This window comes from Heterodontus francisci, chromosome 9 (assembly GCF_036365525.1).
Source record: "Heterodontus francisci isolate sHetFra1 chromosome 9, sHetFra1.hap1, whole genome shotgun sequence".
In the NCBI taxonomy this organism is placed as follows: domain Eukaryota; kingdom Metazoa; phylum Chordata; class Chondrichthyes; order Heterodontiformes; family Heterodontidae; genus Heterodontus; species Heterodontus francisci.
Genome location: NC_090379.1, coordinates 49,987,651 through 50,013,040, shown reverse-complemented (window position 1 = coordinate 50,013,040; position 25,390 = coordinate 49,987,651). Strand labels below are relative to the sequence as shown.

The following is a 25,390-nucleotide window of genomic DNA, read 5'->3' as shown; positions in this document are numbered from 1 at the left end:
GTTGGCTGGTGGGCGGCTGTGGCCTCAGAAAAGCCGCCTGATAAAACTAGGCGGCCTTCTGGCGGCCTGGGAGGAGCCCTCCTGATCGGACACCCTGTGCCCCATGGAGGACCGTCCCCGAAGCCCCAACAGTCCCCAAAACCCGACATGCCCCCTGCCCACCTAACCGACACCCCTTGCCAGCCAATTGCACCTGGCGAGGCCCCAAAAACTTAACAATTTTCCAGTTCTCTCCGTCATCTTCATCCTTGAGCTGGGTTGCAGTCCCAGCAGTGGCTACCGCTCCCAGTGACGCTACTGGGCCTATGAACTGCTGGCCTGCTAATTGGTCAGCAGCTCCATTAAGCGGGACTTCCTGCCTCAATTAGGTGGAAGTCCCGCCGACGACTCATTAAGGCAGATAGAATATAATGTGGAATAATATGAGGTTATCCATTTTGGTAGAAGGAATAGATGTGCAGAGTATTTCTTACATGGTAAGAGATTAGAAAGAGTAGATGTACAAAGGGATAAAAGCAAAATACTGCGGATGCTGGAAATCTGAAACAAAAACAAGAAATGCTGGAATCACTCAGCAGGTCTGGCAGCATCTGTGGAAAGAGAAGATGTACAAAGGGACCTGGGTGTCCTCATCAATAAGTCATTAAAAGCTAACATGCAGGTGCGGCAAACAATTAGAAAGGCTAATGGCATGTTAGCCTTTATCATAAGAGGATTTGAGTACAGGAGTAGTGAAGTCATGCTTCAATTGTGTAGAACCTTGGTTCGGCTGCACCTGGAGTACTGTGTGCAGTTTTGGTCCCCTTACCTTAGGAAGGATATTATTGCCATGTTGGATAATTTCTAACTAAGTGAAGTACTGGAGGGAAACTATCATCCATGAAACTGCACAACAAGGAATCAACATCTTTAGCTGAGGAGGGGACAAAAATGGCAAAAAAAAAAGAATTTGATAAAGTGGTGACCATTCATGTGTGAGTTTTGATACTGAGCATTGATGGGCTATTTATCAGAAGATGCATCACGACCAAACTCGATCATGGCCTTACCTAAGAGTCACATATCAGCACTTCCAGCAGAAATCATTAGTAGAGGTCAGGAGCAGGATCTTGCCTGATTTTCCCCCTTCCAAACCCAGTTTAGCATCCTTACTGCCACCCTGCCTGGGACCCTAATTAATAATAGACTGGGAATTGTACCTGGAACTTTCCTGTTCTCTCTGAGTGAGTTAACTGTGCAATCAGGACAACTCCATTGAATGGTTTGTAAACAGCAGTATCATCAACACATCAGTCTGAATTTCCTTGGAATCCCTGGCCTAATGGATGGCAGGTAACTCTGGAAGAATAGGCCCAAGAGGGGCAGAAAAAGCACACATCTGCTCAGACCCTCTGCAACTATGCGTGATGTCTCTGGTGAGGGATGCTGCTATCCATCCCAAATATAGCCAATCCAATGCAGAGGAGGCAGGACTGCTGCCCCGCTGAAACCCCCACTGCTCCTTCTCCCTTCCCACTCACCAATCTGGGTGACAAGCTAGCATCCAGGTAATTTCAGAGGCAGAAACGGGTCCCACTGGGCTGTACAATCCAGAGTCATGTCCTGCAAGATCCCAGAATCATTGTATCATCCTTCCATGCAGCCATCTAGCTCAATTTTGTGCAGACATCCCCATCCTCAACTGCCTCACCCCCATCTAGGGGCAGGGGTCAGCACCGTGTCCATACACAGACACCAGTGTCCGTGGTAAACAATTTTGAGGTCCATGACTGGTAATTTCAGGGATGACAAATTTCCCATTGGCTTCTTGCTGACCAGACTGACTTTATAAAAAATAACTGCTGTCAATTTCACAGCTGACAGGTGCTGAGAACAGGAACGGCTCTTCCAAACCTTGGCCAGCTTCGGGGTTTTCCACTGGCTTTCGATTTTCTTTTTAAAAAGCCCGCCTGAAATCCCCGTAGCTGTCCAAAGTTCAAAAACTGTTGTTCCCACTCTCAGAAATGGTCAGAAAGGGAGTGGACAGAGAGGGGGGAGAGAGAGGTGGGACAGAGAGACAGAGAGAGGGGAGAGAGAGAGGGCCAGAGAGTGGAAGGGGAACAGAGAGAGGGGGAGGACAGAGAGAAAGGGGGGACAGAGAGAGAGGGGGAAAAGAGAGAGGGAGGGGACAGAGAGGGGGGAGAGAGAGGGGGGACAGAGAGACAGAGAGAGGAGAGAGAGAGAGGGTCAGAGAAAGGGGAAGGGGTCAGAGAAAGGGGAGGGGGAACAGAGAGAGGGAGTGGACAGAGAGAGCGAGAACAACCAAGAGATGGGGACAATATAGAGAGAGGGGTGACACGGGGGTGAGGGGGCAGCGACACAGAGAGGGGAAGACACTAGGAGGGGCCACAGAGAGGGAGGAAGAGAGAGAGAGACAAAGAGACAGACAGAGAGAGAGAAGAGGGAGAGAGCGCGATCAAGATCACTCCTGACAGATGGACATCTATCCGGAATAGTCCACATCACTACAAGTGTGTGGGCAGACACTGACTACTTGTGCAAGCAATAAAAAATATTAGGTATCTCACTAAATCTGTGCCCAAAATAGTGACGAGAAAGTAAGTCAATAAATTAATTTTCTCATTTAAAACTTCTTCACAAAAATACACATTTGTAGTTGTTTTGATTAACAGTAAGATAAATTTTGAATGCCTTCATCTTTCTGAAATTGTTACAGTGGCCCCCTATGTAAGACAAAAATTGTAATGTGGCCCAACACGTGAAAAGCTTTCACAACCCTCCCTCTCTCTCCCCCCTCTCTCTCTCTGTCCCCTCTCTCTCTCTGCTCTCTCCCTGTCCCCTCTCTCTCTGTCTCTCTCCCCCACTCCCTAGCAGCTAGGTTATTTTTAAACACAAGTTTAAAGGCTTGTGTTACGTAAACTCATATTAAAATGGCAGAAGTCACTTAGGGAATATCTCGATTTCTACGCTCCGGCATGCAGTACTTTCACTTGGGACACAAGCTCAGTGGCATGATGAAAGTTGCTGGACATATAAATGTCACAAATCGCCACTATCCATTTGGAATCACATTGTTCCAGACCTTGCATAGAGAGGAAAACAGGCAAGAAAATCCAAGGAATCTCCAGAAGTCAGCACTGTAAATTCCTCATGAATACAAGAGTACAGTGCAATGGGGCTAAGTGATATTGGCAAAAACAGGATGATGCTGACCCATACACAATAGTTAGCAAATACAATGGGCTGCATTTTATGAGTGCGCCGCACTTCGTGTGCACCACACGTATGCACCATCCCTGAGCCCCCCGCGATATTACGTGCCTGGGCTCACTTAAATGGAGGGGGCGGAACGGCCACCCCTGATGATGTAGAGGGGGCTGTTGCGTCCCAGGTAATGGCATCCGGTGCCACTGCGTAGGAGCCGACACCATTTTTAAAGGACTTCAAGCCCTTCAGTTACATTTACATTTATAAAGGTCCCGCTTTGATAAAAATTTCAATCAAGGTTTAATTTAACTTTGAATCCCCTCTCCCACCACACCCCCCCCCCCCACTGAGTACTAAATAAATAAATTGACCCATCCCCCCAAAAAAACACTTTTTGATGTTCTGAACTTTCCCGCCCAAACTTCAGCACCTTTGACCCTCAACCCCTTCCCACCATCCCCACAACCAATAGGAATAGTTTTCTCCGCTCCCCCCACCCGCTCTGATAATTTCAGTCCTTCCCCCCTCCCCAGTAGTCTCTCGCCTCAGAACACTGAATGGAGATCCGAAGGCACGCGAGTTGCAGCCAGTGCCCGGTAAAATGCGGTGGGGCCTTCTCGACATCGGGGTCGTGGCAGGCCTCGCCCGCAAGTATTTTATGGGCCTCCCCCCCCCCCCCCCGGCCACAATCCTGATGTGGAGGGGCTGGTAAAGTTCAGCCCAATGTAACAGATCGCTTTAATAAACCTATGATGAACTGTCTGTGATTCCTTAACAAAATCCATGCAGTTTTAAAAACTGTTGAGGAAGACACAGGCCAGAAACTTTCCCTCAGCGGACAGGAGCCGTCCACCGACTGAAAAGTTGGGAGCGATGGCCACTGCTGAGACTGCAACCCAGCCTTCGGAAAGAAGATGTCGGGGAGCCCCGGAACGACGGTAAGTTTTTGGGGCCTTGCCTGGGATGATCAGTCGGGCCCCGGCGAGGCAAGGGTGGTCGAATGGGGGGACGGGGCGGGGGGGGAGGTGTGCGTGTAGGGTGGTTGGGGCAGCGGAGGCAGCTCTCCATCGGGCACATGGTGCCTGATCATGTGGGCTGCCCCAGGCTGTCAGAAAGCTGCCTGCTTTTGTCAGGGTCAGGAAGGGCCCCCCGAGCCTCCCACTCCATTTTACACCCCCCTCACCCCGCCACCTTCCTGCTCTTTGGAGGGGTGCAAAGTTCCAGCCATAGTAAAAATTTATTATGTTTCAATGACCATGTTATAAACAGTCATCAACTTTTTTTTGCTGTGAATTTGATTAAAAGACAAGTTTTACAAGTCTGTCAAAGATCAGTAACCGCAATGTACTTCATTTACTATCCCATTTGAGGGCAGATAACCTGAGTGGCCAATGTCATTTGAAAGTTGTCTGTATCATATAATTACATTATGTTAAAAGTGCACCTTTGCTAACAAGAGATTTGACTTGGACATAAATTGGTTAGTCTGGAGTACAACCTTACAGATAGTGACTAAACATTTTATAACTGAAAAATACATGCAGTAACAACTGGTCAACTGTTTGCAGAAAAGCTTTTTGTTAATAATTACCTTGTCAGAGCTGAATCAGAATTGGCAGTGACAGACTGAGATATAGACGTAAGTGAATTTAAGAGAATCACTTTATTGGAGGAACTGAAGGACACTCTTTTTTTTTGTAATTGTGTTTATCTAATTTTGTCACTAGCTTTGGTGAGTAAATTACATTTTGTCCATGAGAGATGCTGTTGTTTCTGTATTTTAGAATACAGGACCTAGATTAACAGCCTGCAAGATGAATAAACTAGTCTTGGCTACCTACCGTTAACCTTTCAGTCCCTTCCTGTCCCAGTCTGCTTTTCAGTTTTACATGACTCTTCTGAAATACTATCTGCTCCATCCTGTAAAATTCTCCTGATTTGGAGATCACTGCCCTTTTGTTGGATGCCCTGTCTTCAGACACATATTACAAGCAGGTGCAGAAGTTACACAAACATTGGCCATCACAGGTTAAATTGTCTTGTGAGAACAGCAGTGTGAGAAATGGTCCATCTTCCCATTGCTGATTTTTCTATTGCACCACCTCAATAACCACAATGACAATCCTCTCCTTGAGTTTTAGAGTCATAGAGAGATACAGCACTGAAACAGGCCCTTCAGCCTACCGAGTCTGTGCTGACCAACAACCACCCATTTATACTAATCCTATATTAATCCCATATTCCCTACCACATCCCCACCATTCTCCTACCACCTACCTACACTAGGCGCAATTTACAATGGCCAATTTACCTATCAACCTGCAAGTCTTTGGCTGTGGGAGGAAACCGGAGCACCCGGCGGAAACCCACACAGTCACAGGGAGAACCCAGAACTGAACCCGGGTCGCTGGAGCTGTGAGGCTGCGGGACTAACCACTGCGCCACTGTGCTGCCAAATTTTATGGTTTATTGGATGAATTTGCACTCTTGACACAGTGTGAATCCACAGAGGTCATCCAATAAGGTCCATCTACCACCTCGTGACATGGTGCAGGTTAGCTCTATTCTGTCAACAAAAGTAATTCGTATTGCCGTTGCATACTATTTTGCTTGCTAGATCGCTAATACAGTTGAGCTGCTCTCCATTGATATTTGCATGCTTAGCTACTTTATAGGAAGAAATGTGTTTTAATTCAGACTGTGTTTTGATGGCATTAGATTGGCTATACACTTTATATACAGATTAATTGCCCCCATGTCCATGGCTGAGTCAATAATTTTGTCAAATGTCCGTAGTGCAACATATCAGTGCCTATCCCTATCTAGGGGCGCACAGAAGGAACCCCTACCATAACAAGAACTACTACACGCATTATGTTAATTAGTTGACCCTGGATAATCTGGCAGTGGGAGGAGTAGGGGTCAGTGGTGCCTATCCCACCTCTTCTAAATCATCACAATGGGTCTGAGGATTCTTGTAGCTACTATTGATGCAGCAGGACATTTACCCTTTCATCACTGTTGAATCAGGCATAAATATGTCTTTTTTGAAATTACTAAAAATTACCAATATTTTTCCACAATAAAGAACCAGGAATCTGCCAAGAAATCTCAATAAAACCTGCAGATTTCAGCTTCAACACGCATTTGCAGATTTCAGAGCCCTCTTTCAGAATCATAAATGATTCTTTGGATTAAGAATGATTGGCTGTCCACCTAATGTGCAGTATTAATGCTTAAACTGCTCTTTTTTTGCTGCTCATTGTTGATATCTGCAAGGGAGCTCTTCCTTTGTGAAACAATCTACCATCCATGGTTCCAAAATGAGTTAAATTGATCACATTTACATAAAATCCTCAGTTTGCTTGTTGAGTATTGACAAGTGAATTCTTACTAGATAGAGGATAGCACCTGGAATCACTGATTTATGGCATGATTATTTTTTAAAATAGGGAATCATTTAGGCATGCCCTTTATACCTTTGTGGTTTTACTCCTGGGGTTCGGTACAAGTGTGCATATTTCACACTCAGTGTTATCGTATATTTGCTGCTTAAAGTTACTATTTGCATTTTGATTGCAATGTGAAATAAATCAACCTGGTAGTTAGATAAAGGATGCATACCTATCTCCCCCATCCCCATCTTGTTGTTTTGTTAGTAGAGCAGTGGAAACCATCTGGTGTACTTACACTCTGATTTCCATTTATCAGGATCCATCATCAGCCTGCTCTTGGTATCCTCCAACTCCTTCATCAACAACTCATGCTTTGCCTTTAATTCCCGTATACGCTGCTGTCGTTTCTCCAAGATCTTCAGCTTTGTGTTGAAGTACAACAGGCCCTGGCAGGACACAAAGAAATCATCCTCTGTCACAGTTGAAACAAAATAACTGCAAATCATTTGAATATTCCACTCTGTATTTTAAACATTTTTATAACTCAAACAGAAAAGAAAATGTATCAAGGGGAACAAATCTGCTGAGGTTCTCACCTTGTCAACATCTTGGAAAGGTTCCTATAGCGTTAATGACAAAGAATAAGAAAGAAAGGAGAAAAAGTTAAGGTGACAAATTCCATAGAAAGATGACCATTGATATTGTGCATAATCCCTGGTTAATTGGGAACAAATCAGATTATAATACTGCTGATGCATATAATTTCAAAGAGCACACCTTTTCTCATCTGTAAAGGAGTTAATGACCCGAGCACAGAATGGCTATAAAGTTTGATATAGCAGGCAAAGACTTTAAAGGTTCATTCATAATATATTCATAGATTTTCTTCACTTACACCATCTCTCCTGGCTAAGCATGATTAATTGTGAATAGTAATTATCTTTATCTTCTCTTTGTAAGGGCACTCCAACATATGCATTGTAAAATTAATAATTATAGTAATTTAATTGCAGTCAATCTCCTGTATGTAATTGTGCTCTGTCTCTATTTAAGCAGCCATTCCTCACTGATACCATAATTTAGATTGTCTAAACTTGTTGTATTAAATGTACTGACCTCATTTTCCTCCTGCCTGTGTCTCTGTAACCGTTCCACATCATCAATCTCGTAAACCTTAATTTCAAATGACTCCTTCAGGGTGCCTGGCAGAGGTGGCAGGTCCACCCACTGCCCAGTGGTGCTCGTTGGCTTTCGTCCCAAGGATGAAGCATCGGGCAGAGGGGCTGGAATCAGCCGACGGCGCTGGGTACCTATAATAAAAAATTAAACCATTGGTTATTGAATCAGACTTCTTGTGAGATTTCCTCTTGGCCTACTGAATTTAGAAGAAAACAATCTTTCAACAAAATCGCAAAGATTTAGTGGCAAAAGTTCATTTCAGACCACACAGGCAAGTCTGATAGCATTAAGACAATGCCTTCACCTTGGCTCCTGAAACTATGAATGCATTTTCTCCACAACAAATTCACATTTTATGGGTCAGCCATAAATCTATCCACATGTAATTCATACAGTGTTATCGAAACCTTAACACATTTGAAAGCATGTCTGATGGGCCATATTAATAATACTGATACATAAAGCACTTGTTATGTCATAGAATCATACAGCATAGAGGCCATTCTGCCCATCGTGTTGGTAGAGGCTCTTTGAAATAACTGTCCAATTAGTCCCACTCCTCTGCTCTTTCCACATACCTCTGCAAATTTTTTATTTTCTCAACTATATACAACAACAACTTGTAATTATATAGCACCTTTTTTGCAATAAACTGTCCCAGGGCACTTCACAGTAGTATTATAAAGCAAAATTTGACGCAAAGTCACATGAGGAGCTATTAGGGCAGATGGCCAAAAGCTTGATCAAAGAGGTAGATTTTAAGGAGCATCTTAAAGGAGGAAAGAGAGCTGGGGAAGCGGAGAGGTTTAGGGAGGGAATTCCAGTGCTTAGGGCCTAGGCAGCTGAAGGCGTGGCCTCCAGTTGAGCAATTATATTCAGGGATGCCTAAGAGGCGAAATTAGATGAGCGCAGATATCATGGAAGGTTGTGGGGTTGAAGAAGATTACAGCGATAGGGAGGGGCGAGACCATGGAGGGACTTGAAAACAAGGAAGAGAATTTTTAAATTGAGGTGCTAGTTGACCGGAAACCAATGTAGTTCAGCAAGCACAGGGGCTGATGGGACTTGGCTCGAGTAAGGACATGGGCAGCAGAGTTTGACCTCAAGCTTATGGACAGTAGAATGTGGGAGGCCGGCCAGGTGTTTGTTAGAACAGTCAAGTCTAGAGGTAACAAAGGCAAGGATGTTTCAGCAACAGATGAGCTGAGGCAGAAGCAGAGTTCAGCAATGTTACAGAGGTGGAAATAATAGTAATAATAGTTGGAAGCTCATCTCGGGGTCAAATATGTCACCAAGGTTGCGAACAGTCTGGTTCAGCCTTGGACAGTTGCTAGGGAGAGGGATGGAGTCGGCAGCTGGGGAACGGAGTTTGTAGCAGGGATCGAGGACAGTGGCTTTGGCCTTCCCAATATTTAACTGGAGGAAATTTATGCTCATCCAGTACTGGCAATAGTGGAGGAATCGAAAGAGATGGTGGTGAGGTAGAGCTGGGTGTCACCAGGATACTTGTGAAAATTAATGCTATGTCTTCAGATGATGTCACTGAGGGGCAGCATGAAGGTGAGAAATAGGAGGGGGCCAAGGATAGATCCTTGGGGGACACCAGAGGTAACAGTGCAGGAGCAGGGAGAGAAGCCAATGCAAGTGATATTCTGGCTACAACTAGATTGATAAGAACGGAACTAGGCGAGTGCAGTTCCATCCAACTGGATGACAGTGAAGAGGCATTAAAGGAGGGTGGTGTGGTCAACTGTGTCAAAGGCTACAGACAGGTCGAGAAGGATAAGGAGGGATAGCTGACTTTTGTCACAGTCACATAGGATGTCAGTTGTGACTTTGATAAGAGCTGTTTTGTTACTGTGACGGGGTGGAAACTTGATTGGAGGGATTCAAACATGGAGTTCTGGGAAAGATGATCATGGATTTGGATGACAACAACATGTTCAAGGACCCTGGAGAGGAAAGGGAGATTGGAGATAGGACGGTCGTTCGCAAGGACAGTGGAGTCAAGGGTTGGTTTTGTGAGGGTAGGGAAGATTTAAAGGAGAGAGGGACAACACAACTGAAGAGAAAGAACCATTTACAACAACGGTTAACATAGGGACCAGGAGGGGAAGTTGGGTGGTCAGTAGTTTAGTGGAAATAACGTCAAGGGGATAGGAGGTTGGTCTCATGGACAAGATGAGCTCAGAGAGGGCATGAGGGGAGATAGAGAAACGAGAGTAAGATGCAAGTTCAGCCAGAAGTGCCAAGTGGATGATCCATCTCGGCCTCTTCCTGAGGTCCCCGGCATCACAGATATCAGTCTTCAGCCAATTCAATTCACCCTATTTGATACCAAGAAACAGATCAAGGCACTGTTTTGATACAACTGGTTTGCTAGGCTGTTTCAGAGAGCACATGTCAGCCCAGCCAGGTAAGGATGGTAGATTTCCTTCCCTAAAGGACATTAGTGAACCCCAGATGGGTTTTTATAACAATCTGGTAATTTCATGGTCACCATTGGTGAGACTAGCTTTTTATTCCAGATGAATTAATTAATATTCCACCAGCTGCTATGGTGGATTTGAACTCATGTCTCTGGAGAATTAGTTCAGGCCTCTGGATTACTAGTCCAGTAACAATATGACTATGCTACCATCCTTTCACTGTCACACTGGAACTCCCTCACTAACAGCACCTTGAGAGTACCAACACCACGTGGACTGCAGCAGTTCAAGAAGGTGGCTCAAAACCACCTTCTCAAGAACAATTAGGGATGGGCAATAAATGCTGGCCTAGTCAGTGATGCACAGATTCCATGAAAGAATATATTTTTAAAAACTGGATACAGCAAAGGCTATGGGCCTTTTGAAAACATCCAGGCTGTAGTGCTGAAGACTTCGCCACGCCTCTATCCAAGTTGTTCCAGTACAGCTACAACACTGGTACCTAGCCGACAATGTGGAAAATTGCTCAGGTATATCCTGTCCACAAAAATCTGATAAAATTCAAGCCGAACAATTGCCACCTATCAGTCTACTCTCAACCATCTGCAAAGTGATGGAAGCTGTCGTCAACAGTGCTATCAAGCAGCCCTTCCCACCAAGAACTTGTTCACCAATGGTGAGTTTTGGTTCCGTCAGGGGCCACTTGGCACCATACTTCATTACAGCCTTGATGCAAACATAGATAAAACCGCTCAATTCAAAGGTGTGGTGATAGTGACTGTCCTTTAAGTTATGGCAGCATTTGACTGCATGTGGCATCAAGAAGCTCAAGCAAAATTGAAGTCAAGAGGAATCAAGGGGAACACTCTTCACTGGCTGGAGTCATATTTAGCACAAAGGAAGATGGTTGTGGTTGCTGGAAGCCAATCAACTTGGCCCTAGGATTTTGCTGCAGGAGTTCCTCAGGGTAGTGTCCTAGCCCCAACCATCTTCAGCTGCTTCATCAATGGCCTTCCATCCATCATAAGGTCAGAAGTGGAGATGTTCACTGATGATTGCACAGTATTCAATCCCATTCACAACTTCTCAGACAGTGAAACATTCCGTGCTGGCATGCAGCAAGACCTGGACAACATTCAGGCTTGGGCTGCTAAGTGGCAAGTAGCATCCACCTCCAACAAGAGAGAACCTAGCCATTTCCCCTTGACATAAAGCAGCATTACCTTTGCTGAATTCCCCCACCATCAACATCCTTGGGGTTACCATTGACCAGTATCTTGACTGGACATGTTACACAACTACTGTGGCCATAAAAGCAGGTCAGACACTGGGAATTCCGTAGCAAGTAACTCACCTCCTGACTCCTCAAAGCCTGTCCATGATCTACAAGGTACAAGCCCGGAGTATAATGGAATACTGTCCACTAGCCTGGATGAGTGCAGCTCCAACAACACTCAAGACATTATCCAAGACAAAGCAGCCCATTTGATTGGCACCCCATCCACCACCTTAAATATTCACTCCCTCCACCACCAGCACACAGTGCCAGCAGTGTGTACCATCTACAAGATGCACCGCAGCAACTCACTAAGGCTCCTTTAATAACACTTTCCAAATCCACGTCCGCTACCATCTAGAAGGACAAGGGTAGCAGGTGCACGAAAACACCAGCATCTGCAAGTTCCCCTCCAATTGGACTGACTTGGAGCTATATCACCATTCCTTCACTATTGCTGGGTCAAAATCCTAGAACTCCCTCCCTAACAGCACTGTGGGTGTACCAAAACCACGTGGACTGCAGCAGTTCAAAAGGGAGCTCACCACCACCTTCTCAAGGGCAATTAGGGATCGGTAATAAATGCTGGCCTTGCCAATGATAATCACATCCCATGAATGAATAAAAAAAAAGCAGAGCCCAGTAATATTTTATGGGTCCAGCCAGATCTGGTGATGAATGTCTAAACCAGTCATCCACCATATCCATTCACTCTGTGCCCCCTGGAGTTAAGGGAGCAGACAAGAGGACCGTACAAAGGGAAACAGCCAGTGAGAGAGAGGGAACTAGGGCATCAAGGGTAGAGGTTAGTGTGCGGTTAAGCAAATCAGTAGCTGCAAAAATGTTGTGGTGAACAGAAGGCCATAGGAATTTTGAGAGTGCAGTTGTTAGTGAGTTGGGGGATAGTTTTTTTTCCAAGGTGGACACAGGAGGAGGTAGAGTTGGGATGTGGGAGTGATACAAGGAAGTGATCAGACATGACCTTATCTGTGATTGCTGTGATTAAACCTAAAGATTTAGTCTACAAATAACAACTGTGAACTGCTATTTCTTTCAAATCTAACTCGCAAGCTAAAAACCTGTATAATCAATTTATTGACATCAAACCAAAATGTTTTTGAAACTGTGCATGATTGAGTAATCTAAAAAACATAATTCTTTTTGAACAACTTAACTGTGAAAAGCAATGGAAACACATCATCTGCCTGGATTTACTATGGTGCTAATATCTGCTACTCACAATTACTTCAGCTCACTGACACATTGCACAGGATTATTAGAAACCTAATCAAGTAGGTGTCAGCCTTGGCTCAGTCGTAACACTCTTGCCTCTGGGTCAGAAGGTTGTGGGTTCTGAGGGAGTGCAGTACTGTCGGGAGGTGCTGCCTTTTGGATGAGACGTTAAAACAAGGCACGGTCTGCCCTCTCAGGTGGATATAAAATATCCCACGGCACTACTTGAAGAAAAGCAGGGGAATACTCCACAATGTCCTGGCCAATATTTATCTCTCAACCAACATCACTAAAACAAATTACATGGACATTATATCATTACTGTTTGTGGTACCTTGCTGTGTGCAAATTGGCTACTGCGTTTCCTACATTACAACAGTGACTGCACTTTAAAGGTACACCATTATAAAGTGCTTTGGGAGGTCCAGAAGTTGTTAGAGGCACTTTATAAATGCAAGTCTTTTTTTTTTGCCATCTATAAAGATCCATAGTGAATTTCCTGTAGGACAACAGAAAATGTATCTTGTGAAAAGCCAATTTCGTCTATAAAGGTATATGTAGAGTTCAACGGCCATTGGTACCAAATTTCTGATTAGCTGTGAGTGCAGCATTGCCAGCTGGTGCAGCGGGTGCTGACTGTCTGCATGCCTTTAAGAGAGAGCTGAGGCACAGACTGCATCATATAGAAAATAAGTGTCATTATAGGTAACACTTGGTTCATATGATCTCCTGGACTGGTTTTAATCTCCTGAACAGGTAGGAAAGGAATTTTCTAGAGTATTTTTTCCATTATTGGCCCTGTTTTTGTTTGGGTTTTTTTGCCCCTTCCAGGAGAGTACTTAACTGTGGGGGTGTAGGGGAGATGGTGGGGAGAGAGGACATGTTTAGTCATGATACTCTGGCCATTGTAGTATGTTGCAGGTTTGATGGACCACCTGATCTCTTCCTGACAATCAGTTTTGTATGTTCATACATAACATAAAGCACAATGAAGCATACTTTCCAGGAGCCATATCAGTGAAGCAAAAACAAATACCATCTAATTTACTCTAATCTGCATTTACTTTGAAGAATTTAAGCAACACTAAGAAGAGTTAAGAGTATTCAAGAAGACGTATAGATCACGACACATTTAAAATAGATCAGAACTGTGTTTAGGTATTTGCACAATAAAAATGAACATTACCATTTCCATCACTGTCAAACATGTCAAGTATGGAAGTCGTACAAATTCTAGGATATTTTAAATGCAATTTATTATTTTGCACAAAAGCCTCCAAATGTCCTTCCCTTTAAAGATAAAAATTAGCCTCAGATGCTGTCATAGTTTTTGATCATGCCTTCATAGATAAATCAAACTTGCCATCACAGCACTTATCTCTTGCTTTACTATTCAGATCAGCTCCTTCATAAGGATAAAAGTAAGCTCTGAATTCATTTGTATGTTTTCTTGCACCTTTCTTTCTCCGTAGCACTCATTATATTTCATATTATCCCTAGCATTCTCCAAAAACAATTCACGCAATGCAACTGTGGTTTATAATAAATATTTAAGACGAGTTAGCGGGTGAATTACCATGGGGCTCTCCTTTCTCATCCACCATAACTTCAGTCAAAGAGCCATAGAAACTCCGGGAAAACAATAGAAACAATGTTTACGCCTTTTTTTCGGGGTTTCCAATGTTGCTTCACCAAAGTGAGAGAGGAGACGAGAGAGCAAAATGCCTGTAAAAATTCAGTCCCTATGCTGCAGAACTTCTGATATCATAAGTGAATTGCCCTGAATTTCCATGGGCTTGTCTCACTTCCCCACCTTCATGTCAGCAGTGACCAGTGAAACCCCTAGGAAAATGGCATCAATGCCAAGAAATAAGGAAATCCCCTTCAGAAATTCAGAACTTATGTGTTTTCAAGATGATGGCAAAGACAGGAAATTAGGCCAATAGAAAATCCAGGTCAGCAAACCAAGTCAAGTTTTGGCTTTAAAAAATACCATGGGGTAGATTTTTAACATACCGTCCCAGTATAAAACCAACCAAATAGATCAGTCACCCATTATATAAACTGCCCGGTTTTCATTTCCATTGCTGTAATTTCTGAGATTCCTTGGCCATTCCATCAGTTTCTTGCTATATAGCTCCCGGTCTCCACCATTTTGCAACAGCTTCTGTCTGCCCCTTACAAGGCAAATGACAGGCCTGTGGTAGAGACAGGGCTAACTAAGCTGGGAGTTCATGCTCCTCAGTTGGGATCTGGTATTTGTGTGACAACTTGGAAGAGCCAGTGAGGTGAGCCGTACAAACTTTTACAAAGACACATTGGTGAGTACAAGCCTGGAAAGTGGCCCTATCAAAGGCAAGAGGATGCAACCAGATTGGTCCTCTTGCCTGAGCAAACCCCTGTCCCATTTCCCCAAAGGCAAAAAAAGACTAGAGTTTGCAGCAGCATAGGGCAGGTATGTGGCAAAGATGCACCCGTTGCCTTCCCATTGACTCTGAAAATTCTGGGGGTGGGGAGGGAGGGGTGGGGGTGGTAGTCAGTGCTGGAGGTCAATGCCATGATAGCGACCTGAACAAATTTGGGGCCTAATTATTTTGTGGCATTCAGGCCAGAGCTTCCAACAGTTGAAGAATCACACTCTTTCTGTATTCTAATCTCTGCCCCTTGGTGAATTGGGCCTTCCAAAGAGCTCAATTACTAGAATTCGCTTTCTTCTTTCTGGACATCTACTTGATAATTATTAGCTGCATTTACAATGCTTACACCACCATTATTATTCCTTCAGTTAAAGATTTTATACCACTTTTCAAATAAAAATCAGCGAGTTCCTCTAGTATCCTGCTCAACAGCTCTTCCTCAAACAACACTACTGAAAACAAAATAGTTCGTCAATCCGGTGCTGTATCTCTCTATGATTCTCTGATTCTAATTGCTTTCTGTGGAATCTTGCTGTGTGCAAAATGGCTGATGTGCTGTTCTACATGAAAACAGTCACTGCACTTCAGTGTAACTCATTATACGTGAAGCTGTTTGTTATATTTCTATGTGATTTAATAAGGTGCAATAGAATCATAAAACCTCATGGCACAGAAGAATGTTCTTTGGTATTTGTGCCTGTGCTATCCAATTAGTCCAGTTATATCACACCGTAATTAACTACACAAGGCACAAGGATTTCAGGACATTTCAGAGATATGTGAGCAATTGTAGAATTGCAACTTCATCAAATGAATAAAGCTACAGTGATTCATCTCCTCTGATCTCCTTGACAAGGTTGCTGCTCTGTCATTGCTTTTACACATCCATTCCTATGCAATCAATTACAAAGAATATAATCAATTACAAAGAATATAATGAATGACAAGTAATATAATCAATTACAAATGTTAATTAATAGAGATGTAATGAATTGCTTATTCAACCTGTCATAAAGTCATGTAAACATAGGCAAGGTATAGTACTGTGTGTGTGCATTTGGTTTGGCCACTATTATTTATGGAAAAGAATTGACAGAATTAGAATAGCAATTCACAGAGAAATATGTCTCAGTCTGTTTAAAAATATTCACTCTGCTCCTCATGTTCTGATTATGATCCTATAATTAACCTTTGTGCATACCAGCGAAAGAGGTCATGAAGGTCACAATTGGCCTTAGATCCAAATCATCTCAGCCTGCTGTCTGAAGGTCAAAATCCCCAATTTATATATAGAATGATGCCACACATTGTCCTTTTCCCACACATTTGTTCCCTACAATACATGTGATGTTTTGCTAGTTGGAACAGGTAATAAATAACAGACTCTGCCTGGAACCGGAGAAATGCCATGCTGTCTGGTTGCCTCCCTGTCAGCCTATACAAAGGGGAGCTTCTTCAATATCCTGCATCCTTGCTGTAAAAACAAGAAGGCTACCACAAGGTATCCCACAACAAACTTTACTAAAGACAATGATCCACTCTAATACTCTCAAAAGGAACTGAAAATAAATCCTGTATCATTGCTTTCTGTGTGCCTTTTCCTTTCCTCCACTCAATTTTAATTGATCAGTGTGACCAATTTGGTTTTAGGAAGGGTTGTGGAACTAGAGAGGCTATAGAAGTGATGAGAGTGTTAAACAAAAGAAGCATTGTATACCAACAAGAAGTGTGCACCTGCTTTGTGGATTATGAAAAAGCTTTCGACTGAGTGAACTGGCAAAAGCTGCTGAAACTGCTGAAGGCGATCAGAGCTGACTAGAGAGATGAAAGAATGATTGTAGCGCTGTACATGGGACAGACTGCCACAATCAGGACAGTATTTGGTGAAACAGAACCTGCTGCAGTCGGGCACGCGGGAGACAAGGTTGTCTACTATCACCATCACTCTTTAACATCAATACAGAAGCCACAATGAAAGCAGCTGCAGGTGAAATACAGAAAGGTATCAAACTAGGAGGTCAATTGGTGAAGGTAGTGAGATTTGCAGATGACAAGGCCCTAGTGGCTAGCACAGTAGATACTAATGGATAGAATGAATGAAGTAGTGAAAGCTTACAGAATGAAAATTAATGTAACAAAAGACGAAGGTTCTGAAGATTGGAAGAAATAATGGTGGGAAAGCAGAGGTCAAGATAAATGGTCAACAGCTGGAACTGGTTACTGACATAAAGGGCTGGATCTTACTGAGCCCCCAACGTCAGGCTCCGTGCAGGTGGGGGAGCCAGAAGATAGTAACGGCAGAGGCTCACCACAGAGTCAAAAGCTCTGTGGCAGCCCCCGCACCCCCACCTCCCGCACCCACCACCCCCCCACCCCCCCACCCCACCATCGGCCACTGGGTGACAGAAGCAGAATCTAAATATTTAAATCAAGGAGATGAATAAATTTAAATAGACTTACCAGCAATCTTCCAGGCCTGCCGCGATCTTCGGAGCAGTGGCCAGCACTCCCACGCCTTCAATTCCCCGTCTGGGGAAAGCAGGCATAACACTGGTGCGGAGGGGGGAGGAGTTAAGATTTTTACTGAGGGGGGTGGGGGAATGGGGTCAAATAAGCATCATCAGTGTAGGGGATGGTGAGAAGGGGTGAACTTTCAACTTTGTACAGTCTGTGGGGGGGGGGGGGGAAGGTCAGGCTTAGTGTTCTGTGGGGGGGTAGGGCAAATAATTACTGAAATTTGTACTGGGGGTGGGAAAGGGGTGTTACAATTTTATTTGTTAAATTTTGGGGGGGAATACCTCTTTAAAAATTTAAATATGCCGGCAGGGTTGGCTGCCCTTTAAAAATGGCACCACGCCTGCGCATAGGCAGCTGCACCATTGCCGGTGTTGGACAGCCTGCTCCCTCCATGTGATGGGGGTGGGGCGGGGGGGGGCGGGCTGCCCCAGCTATTTAAATGAGCTGGCCGTGCAGGAGATCGCAGCAGCTCTTTGGCTATTTTTTGGGCGGGCTCTTAAAATCCAGCCCAAAGAAATCAGAGCTAGAATAGCAATGGCAAAGAATGCATTCTCCAAACATAAAGAATTGCTCAGTATAGGAATGAGTAGAGAATTTAAGAAAAGGATTATCAAGACTGTGATTTGGAGTGTCTTGCTAAACAGGGCTGAAACATGAACCTTGAGAAAGGCGGACATCCAAAGACCAGCAAGTTGTGAAATTTGGTGCTGAAGAAGGATGAAGCAGGTCACTTGGAGAGAACACAAGAGCAATGAAGAAGCTCTCAGGATGGTGAAGGAGGACAGATCATTAGTGAAGAGCAAGAAAAGACAACAAAGTTGGACTGACCATATTCTAAGACATGAGAACTTGCTGAAGGAGTTGATTGAAGGAAGATCAGAGGGATGTAGACCAAGAGGAAGAAAGAAATTAATGATATTAGACAACTTAAAATTGAAAATAGGCGGCTCTTACGAGCAACTGAAGAGGAAAGAGCAAGACCTGAAGGTATGGAGAAATGAGCAGAGGACCTGACCTTAAGCAGATCACCATAACTCAACTTCCTCCTAGGACCACAGCATTAGACTGACCTGGTTGCCTCAGTATATAATGCAGCTCATTCATTTACAATTTAATATCTCAATGTATGTCTGGTCATATATGGAAACAAAGCACACAAATAGAACTCTAAGAAAAGAACAGCAATGTTAGAATATCTCATCAACATAAATAACTTGCTTGTCATTGGAAATGGCACAATCCTCCAGGACTGTTCTTTTCTTCTTGTCTCTGATGAAAAAGGTAATTGGTGACAACTGTAAGCAGCTTGCACTGGCAACATTTGCCATCTGGTCATTATTTTAGGGTCTGGTACTAGGAGGAATGTGGGAATTTTAATCCAGAAAAACGGCAGAGTTTCGGCCAGGTGTGGGAGGTTAAAGTCTTAAAAATAAAATTCCCAACTCACAAACCTGCCTCCAGCTCATCCACATCCAGCTTTAACTGAAGCTGAAAGCTGGCTGGGCAGACAACCTGGTCAAAGAAGGCGGGTCAGTACTTCAAATATCATGATGAGGCTGCGAGTCGACTGGGTTTCCGGAGGGTCAGGGAACATGGCAGCTACATTCAGGCGAGGACTTGACTGATCCTGGAGGTGAATGCCTTTGTACCTAACTCCTGGATCCAGTGTGTCTGCCTGAGGAATGCCCACAACCTCTCACAGGCCTCCAACCACAACCCCACCAGGCCTCCAATGCACCCCAACAGGCCACCATTTTCCATAGTCTGCTTCTAAATGTCAGTAATACAGAATTTCCACATCACTGATCTGTACTGTTCTTCCCCTGACATCACGAAAGATCCACAGCCAGAAACTTTCATTGACTGTCTTGGTGTTCATAACTTCAAAGTAATTGTACATTGCAAAAATTGTGCAAAAGTTGCTCAGATATTGCCAATTCCACCCTTCAATATTGTCACGGAACAGTTTTTTTCTCCTCTGTTTAAAACAGTGTGCCTTTAAGACTGAGCACAGTGTGCCAACAGCTGCACCTGTTTCCTAGGCCAAAGCAGGAAAGAGAGATCACATGGTGTACTGTAACTTTTAACTGTGGATAAAGACTGGCTTCAACCAGTTTGAACTAGAGTCCAGCGAAGCATGCTCTGAAGGAAGAAGCTATCTATTTCTGTTAGTAAAAAAACTACATTGAGTCACAGGCTGTGTTATTGCCTAAGGAGAGAAAGAAAACCCTGGAAAAAGAACATTTGTCTTCAAGAGGGACTCTCTGTTGTTTGCTGGAATTCTCAGTAAAGTTTCTACTGAAAAACTACCAATTTTAGAATCCAAATAGACCTGTGGCTATACTCCTTGTTAAAAGAATTGTGTAACGCCCGCTGCAACCCAAGTGCTTCAAATGCCTATCTATTAAAAGACTGTTTCATCGAATTGGCCTGGAAACTTCAAGTGGCATCTGATTGTTCCAATCTGGGATACCTCATCAACCAGGAATGTAACTCACCTGGACTTACAACCCAGCTACTTATTTTATTCCCAAGAAATACTATTTTTAAAACCAGTTATCTGGTGATTTTTGAATGTATGTGTGTGTGCATTAGGGTTAAGAGAAAATAAGAAGTTATAAAGTCTTTAGACATAAGTTTATCTTAATAGTGTTTAATATTTACTTTATTAATAAATAGTTAATTTGTTGTTGTCTAAAGATACTTGGTTTGGTCTGTTTTATTCTGGGGGTTAACAAAGTGTTTAATTTGGCTAATTTCCAGTAGGTGGGAAAACTTCAATAATATGCTGCGATCTGTGGAGTACTGGGACTGAATTGACAGTGCATTACTCCTGCCTCGGTCATAACAATATAAATTGTTCGAGTTCAGCAGTAGGACTTCTGAGTTACATTACACAGCTGCTGACATTGAAGACCGCTCCATAAAGTAAACAAAGTATTACTTCAACATTTATTTTACTCGAAGTACATCTTTTAATCAAGTGTTGTCAATTATAGAGTCATAGACAGATACAGTACTGAAACAGGCCCTTTGGCTCACCAAGTCTGTGCTGACCAACAACCATCCATTTATACTAATCCTACATTAATCCCATATTCCCTACCACATCCCCACCATTCTCCTATCACCTACCTACACTAGGGGCAATTTACAGTGGCCAATTTACCTATCAACCTGCAAGTCTTTGGCTGTGGGAAGAAACCAGAGCACCCAGTGGAAACCCACACGGTCACAGGGAGAACTTGCAAACTCCGCACAGGCAGCACTTAGAACTGAACCTGGGTCGCTGGAGCTGTGAGGTTGCGGTGCTAACCAATGTGCCACTGTGCCACCCTGGCACAATGGTTAGTACTGCAGCCTCACAGCTCCAGCGACCCAGGTTCAGTTCTAGGTACTGCCTGTGTGAAGTTTGCAAGTTCTCCCTGTGACCGTGTGGGTTTCCTCCAGGTGCTCCGGTTTCCTCCCACATGCCAAAGACTTGCGGGTTGATAGGTAAATTGGCCATTGTAAACAATTGCCCCTAGTGTCGGTAGGTGGTAGGAGAATTGAGAGAAGGTGGGGATGTGAGAGGGAAAATGGGATTAATGTAGGATTAGTATAAATGGGTGGTTGACGGTCGGCGCAGACTCAGTGGGCCTAAGGGCCTGTTTCGGTGCTGTATCTCTCTATGACTCTATTATATATGAGAAGTGACTATCCTCTAAATTTGAAACCTTTTTGGTGAAAGGTTACTATGCCAGGGATAAATTATCTGTTTGCTTGTACATTAGGCATTGCACATGTTAGTCAGGTGCACTGCTTCTCCTTATCCACTACTGACACCCCCCCCCCGCACCCCCCCCCCCCCCACAAAGTTATCCCAGTGTGTCTCTGCCTCAGTTTCCATCCTACAACATCAATGCAGCATTTTTTACGTTTGCAATCATTCTGTTGCTCTGAATGAAATGATCCACTTAATGCTAAAGAATGTATGATTTTGTATTGGGCAACTAGATTGAGTACCAAAACACCCTTCGCTTAGGATCCTCAATAGCCATTCGACAGAAGAATATTATCTAACCTTATTGGTTCAAATCCATATCCCACTGGCAAAAATCAATGTTTGCCTTCCCTTCACCCAGATGTGAGAAATGTACTGATTTAAACTTGCAATTGGAAATTGGATCAGCCCATAAATCTGATCTTCAATCTCTAAAATAAGTCTTGCTAATAACACAACCATGCCTTAAGTAGGTTATATACTGGAACCAATAAAAGGAACAGTTTCCTCTCACGTCCTGTGCATTCTGTTAAATGTATAAATAATGTTGTTTGTATACATACAGTCTGAAGTGATTAGCATGGACAAAAATACTTGCCATAAAAATGCTTTAGGAGCCAACAAAGTAACAAGCAGCTCCACACAACTCACTTAGCTCATTTATTTCTTGCACCCAAATTATTGCACTGGGTCTCAAGGTAAATGAGACAATAATTGAGAGTTGTCTCTTTAAGCAATGCAACTTAGCTTCAGTGCTAAAGAGTAATATCACAGAACACTCTTGGTCATCCGTCCTCAACAACAATTAACAGATAGATTGAGAAGTGTAAAAAGGGCATGGTGCTTAATTGGCAGCCCACGGGATTTTGTATCTTTTGTACAATTGTCTGCCACCAACAGTTCAACCCATGGGGGCTGATATTTTCGCAAGGCAATTAGCATTTCTCATTTCATTTAAATGAAAAAATTTACAGCATGTAATAAGCATTTGAGTTTTCTAAAGGTGTACTGTATGAATCCTGAAAATTCTTCCATTAAAGGATTTGTATACATTTAGAATCTGCAGGTAGGATTTTAAGGTAGGAAGTCATTTTTATAGTAACTTGCACAGTCTTACAAGGAAGACAAACACGCAGACAGAATAATACTACTGAACAGACTTTTCGAGATTTACACCAAAATATATTTGCTTTTGTAAAGATTTAAAGCTAGAGCTTGATATTATTTTAATAGTATGCACTAATTGAATCGGGTAGAAGTGGAAAATCTGATAATTAAATATTATAGGTTTGAGCATCCAATTAAATCAAAAATCAATTTACTGATTGGATGATCCTAATCTGAAAACAAGGTTTTCTACTGTCAGATTAAACTGTTCTACCATTCAGCAATGTAAAATGTCAGCTCTTTTTTGACCAGAAAGTGATGTTGAAAGTTCAAACACCGTAAAAGGAGGTGGCAATCAACATCGCCTTTTTCTGAATATTTAGTCACAAAATTAGGGAATGATGGAAAAAAATTCATTTGTAAAGTGATCCTTTGTAAGAAGCACAGCACTGCTTGAATATAAAAGCAAAATACTGCAGGTACTGGAAATCTGAAATAAAAGCAGAAAGTGCTGGAAATACTCAGCAGGTCTGGCAGCATCTGTGGAGAGAGAAGCAGAGTTAACATTTCAGGTCTGTGACCTTTCACCAGAACTGCTTGAATATGCTGCCTTTACAGGGCAGAATAAAGGTAGTGTGGGAAAAAAAATTAAAAACATTGTCTGCCAACTTTGGCACAAGAGTCACAGAAACCCCTGAGAAAAGGGGCAGATCAGGAGAATCTCTGCAGAAAAGTCATTCCATATGAGTTTAAAATTGAATCTAATAACAGTTTTAGTTGGAGGCAAGTCCCTCTGTGAGAAACTCGAGCTTAAGCCCACAGACCTGAATGAACAATCTAAGCAAGGTAAGAGAACACAATTCTGTGTCTGCATCTGTGCCTACAACTTTGAGAATTGTTTTTACACAGCAGGGACTGGTAATTCACAGAACAGGTCAGGATATATTGTTTGTAAGCTCCATCCTCTCTCCCCATTTTCAGTGACAGTAAAGTACTTGAAGCACAAAGACAGGAAAATATTAGTGGGGCCTTGAGCCGAAACCAAATTTGTTTTTTTCTTCAGCTAAAGCATCAAATCAACATAGTACCTGAATTTTTGGCCTTGATTTTCTCATTGGAGGTTATCTCACCACAAAGGTGCCACCTAACCCTCACCAAACTTCAGGCCAGATTTTCAATGGTAATTCTAGAAGCACTGTCTCACCTCTTTATTGCGTTGGTGCCCAATGGAGCTGCCTGCAAGGCAGCTGCAGGCCCCATCATGGCTGCCACCTGTCTTTGCCACTCGCGCTCTCCATTGGCTACTGAGCTTGCCTCCTGCCCAATTAGGGCAGTAACTTTTGAAGATCACATCGCATTAGCAGCGCAGCTTAAAGGCCAAGTTATGACCCAGAAATCATCTGGACATCGGGTTTCCGACCCTGTTTTGCAAATTATTTCCAGTCCCAGAGTAATTTGAATGTAGGACTGGTGGTGTCTCTGTTCGCTGATAGAGAGCTGCACCAGACTGGCAGTGGAGACATGTTGTCACAGCCCTCATGGACCAGGCAAAGCAGAAGAAGGGAGGGAAATGCTGAACTATCTGAAATCATTCTTTTGGGCAAAATTTTCCTGGCTGCTAATAGGGCTTAGAGTACTTTTATAGGCTGTTCTTCACTGAAAGCCTCAAGGGCCCCTCCATCAACCACTGAATACTGCGGCGTAACAGTAACTTCCTGCATCCAGTGTTTAATCAGGGTAAGTGGCAAGAAATAAGGTAAGGGTTGTATTTCCCTCATTTAAGTTACATTTACTTTGCCCCCACACATGGTGTGAATGCATTATAGGCCACCATAAGCATCCACTGTGAAATGCAGCAGAGCATGTCCCCAAGTTAGGTCCTGCCCCAAATTTGCAGGAAAGTTGGCAGGGAGAGGAAATCTGGCCCTTGAATTTTTTATCTAGTTACCTTTGGGAGTACAAGTTATGTAACAATGTATTCACAAGGAGCTGTATATTTAAGCAATTTATGCTTATTAAAGCTGCTTATTTACTGTTCCAGAGAGGGACAACCCTGCCCCGGTTACTCTCCTCACCCTCTCTCACAAATTGCCACTCTGATCAGTTCTTACTCCCAATGGGCTAGCTTAGGTTTAGCTGTCTGGACTGCCCTGGATTCTTACTAATCCTGATTAATAATTGTCACTTTTCCCCCATACCTTACACCACATCATTGGACAAAAGAATTATGGAGCCACATGGCTTCAGCTGGCTGTCTCCCCCAGCTTCATTCACAGACTTATTTACTTTTGTAGCCTTTCTATATGAGAAATACAAATTACTCCTTTATTTATTTGTTTACAGTGGGTAAGAAAAACACTATTCAGTCATTTATTTTCTAATCACTTACTTCATTGACTCTGAACCCATCTTTAACAAAATTCTTTCCAAATCCTATCAAAGGAAATGTGCTGCCTCCATATCTCAATCGCAGGACCCCAGCCTTCCCTCACCCCTTCCTCAACAGTAGCAACAAGGAAACTCCTCAAATGCGTGCAAAGAATAGGGGAGTGTGTCTGCAAAACTCTACTTCAAAGGAATGAGCAGAAAGGTTCCCTTTGACACATTGGGAGCTGAATTCCCAATATGGGTCTCCTGTTCATCCACTGTAACTTCAGTGGAAGGGTGAGCAAAACTCTAGAAAAACTGCACTCCCTTTTTTGGAGGCTTCCTTAGCTCTTCTGTTGAAGTTACGACAGTTCAGGAGGAGTACCTCTGCAAACATTTACCCCTATAACTCCCTTGGCAAGAAATAAAATCCAGGTTTGCTGAGCCTAAAGGGAATTTTATATTCCAACTGTAGACATAGGCCACATTTTATTCTGGCA

At 43.3% G+C, this 25,390-nt stretch overlaps 1 protein-coding gene across 1 annotated transcript in view; it reads right to left on the bottom strand.

Moving 5' to 3' along the window:
• The window catches only part of kif26ab (kinesin family member 26Ab), a 232,924-nt gene that overhangs the window by 3,585 nt on the left and 203,949 nt on the right, over positions 1-25,390 (bottom strand). Inside the window, exons 13-15 of the mRNA XM_068039023.1 lie at positions 7,719-7,912; positions 7,199-7,222; positions 6,898-7,048 (exon numbers count right to left, since the gene is read on the bottom strand). Coding sequence (XP_067895124.1) covers positions 6,898-7,048; positions 7,199-7,222; positions 7,719-7,912 — 369 coding nt within the window. The remainder of the gene's footprint in view (positions 1-6,897; positions 7,049-7,198; positions 7,223-7,718; positions 7,913-25,390) is intronic.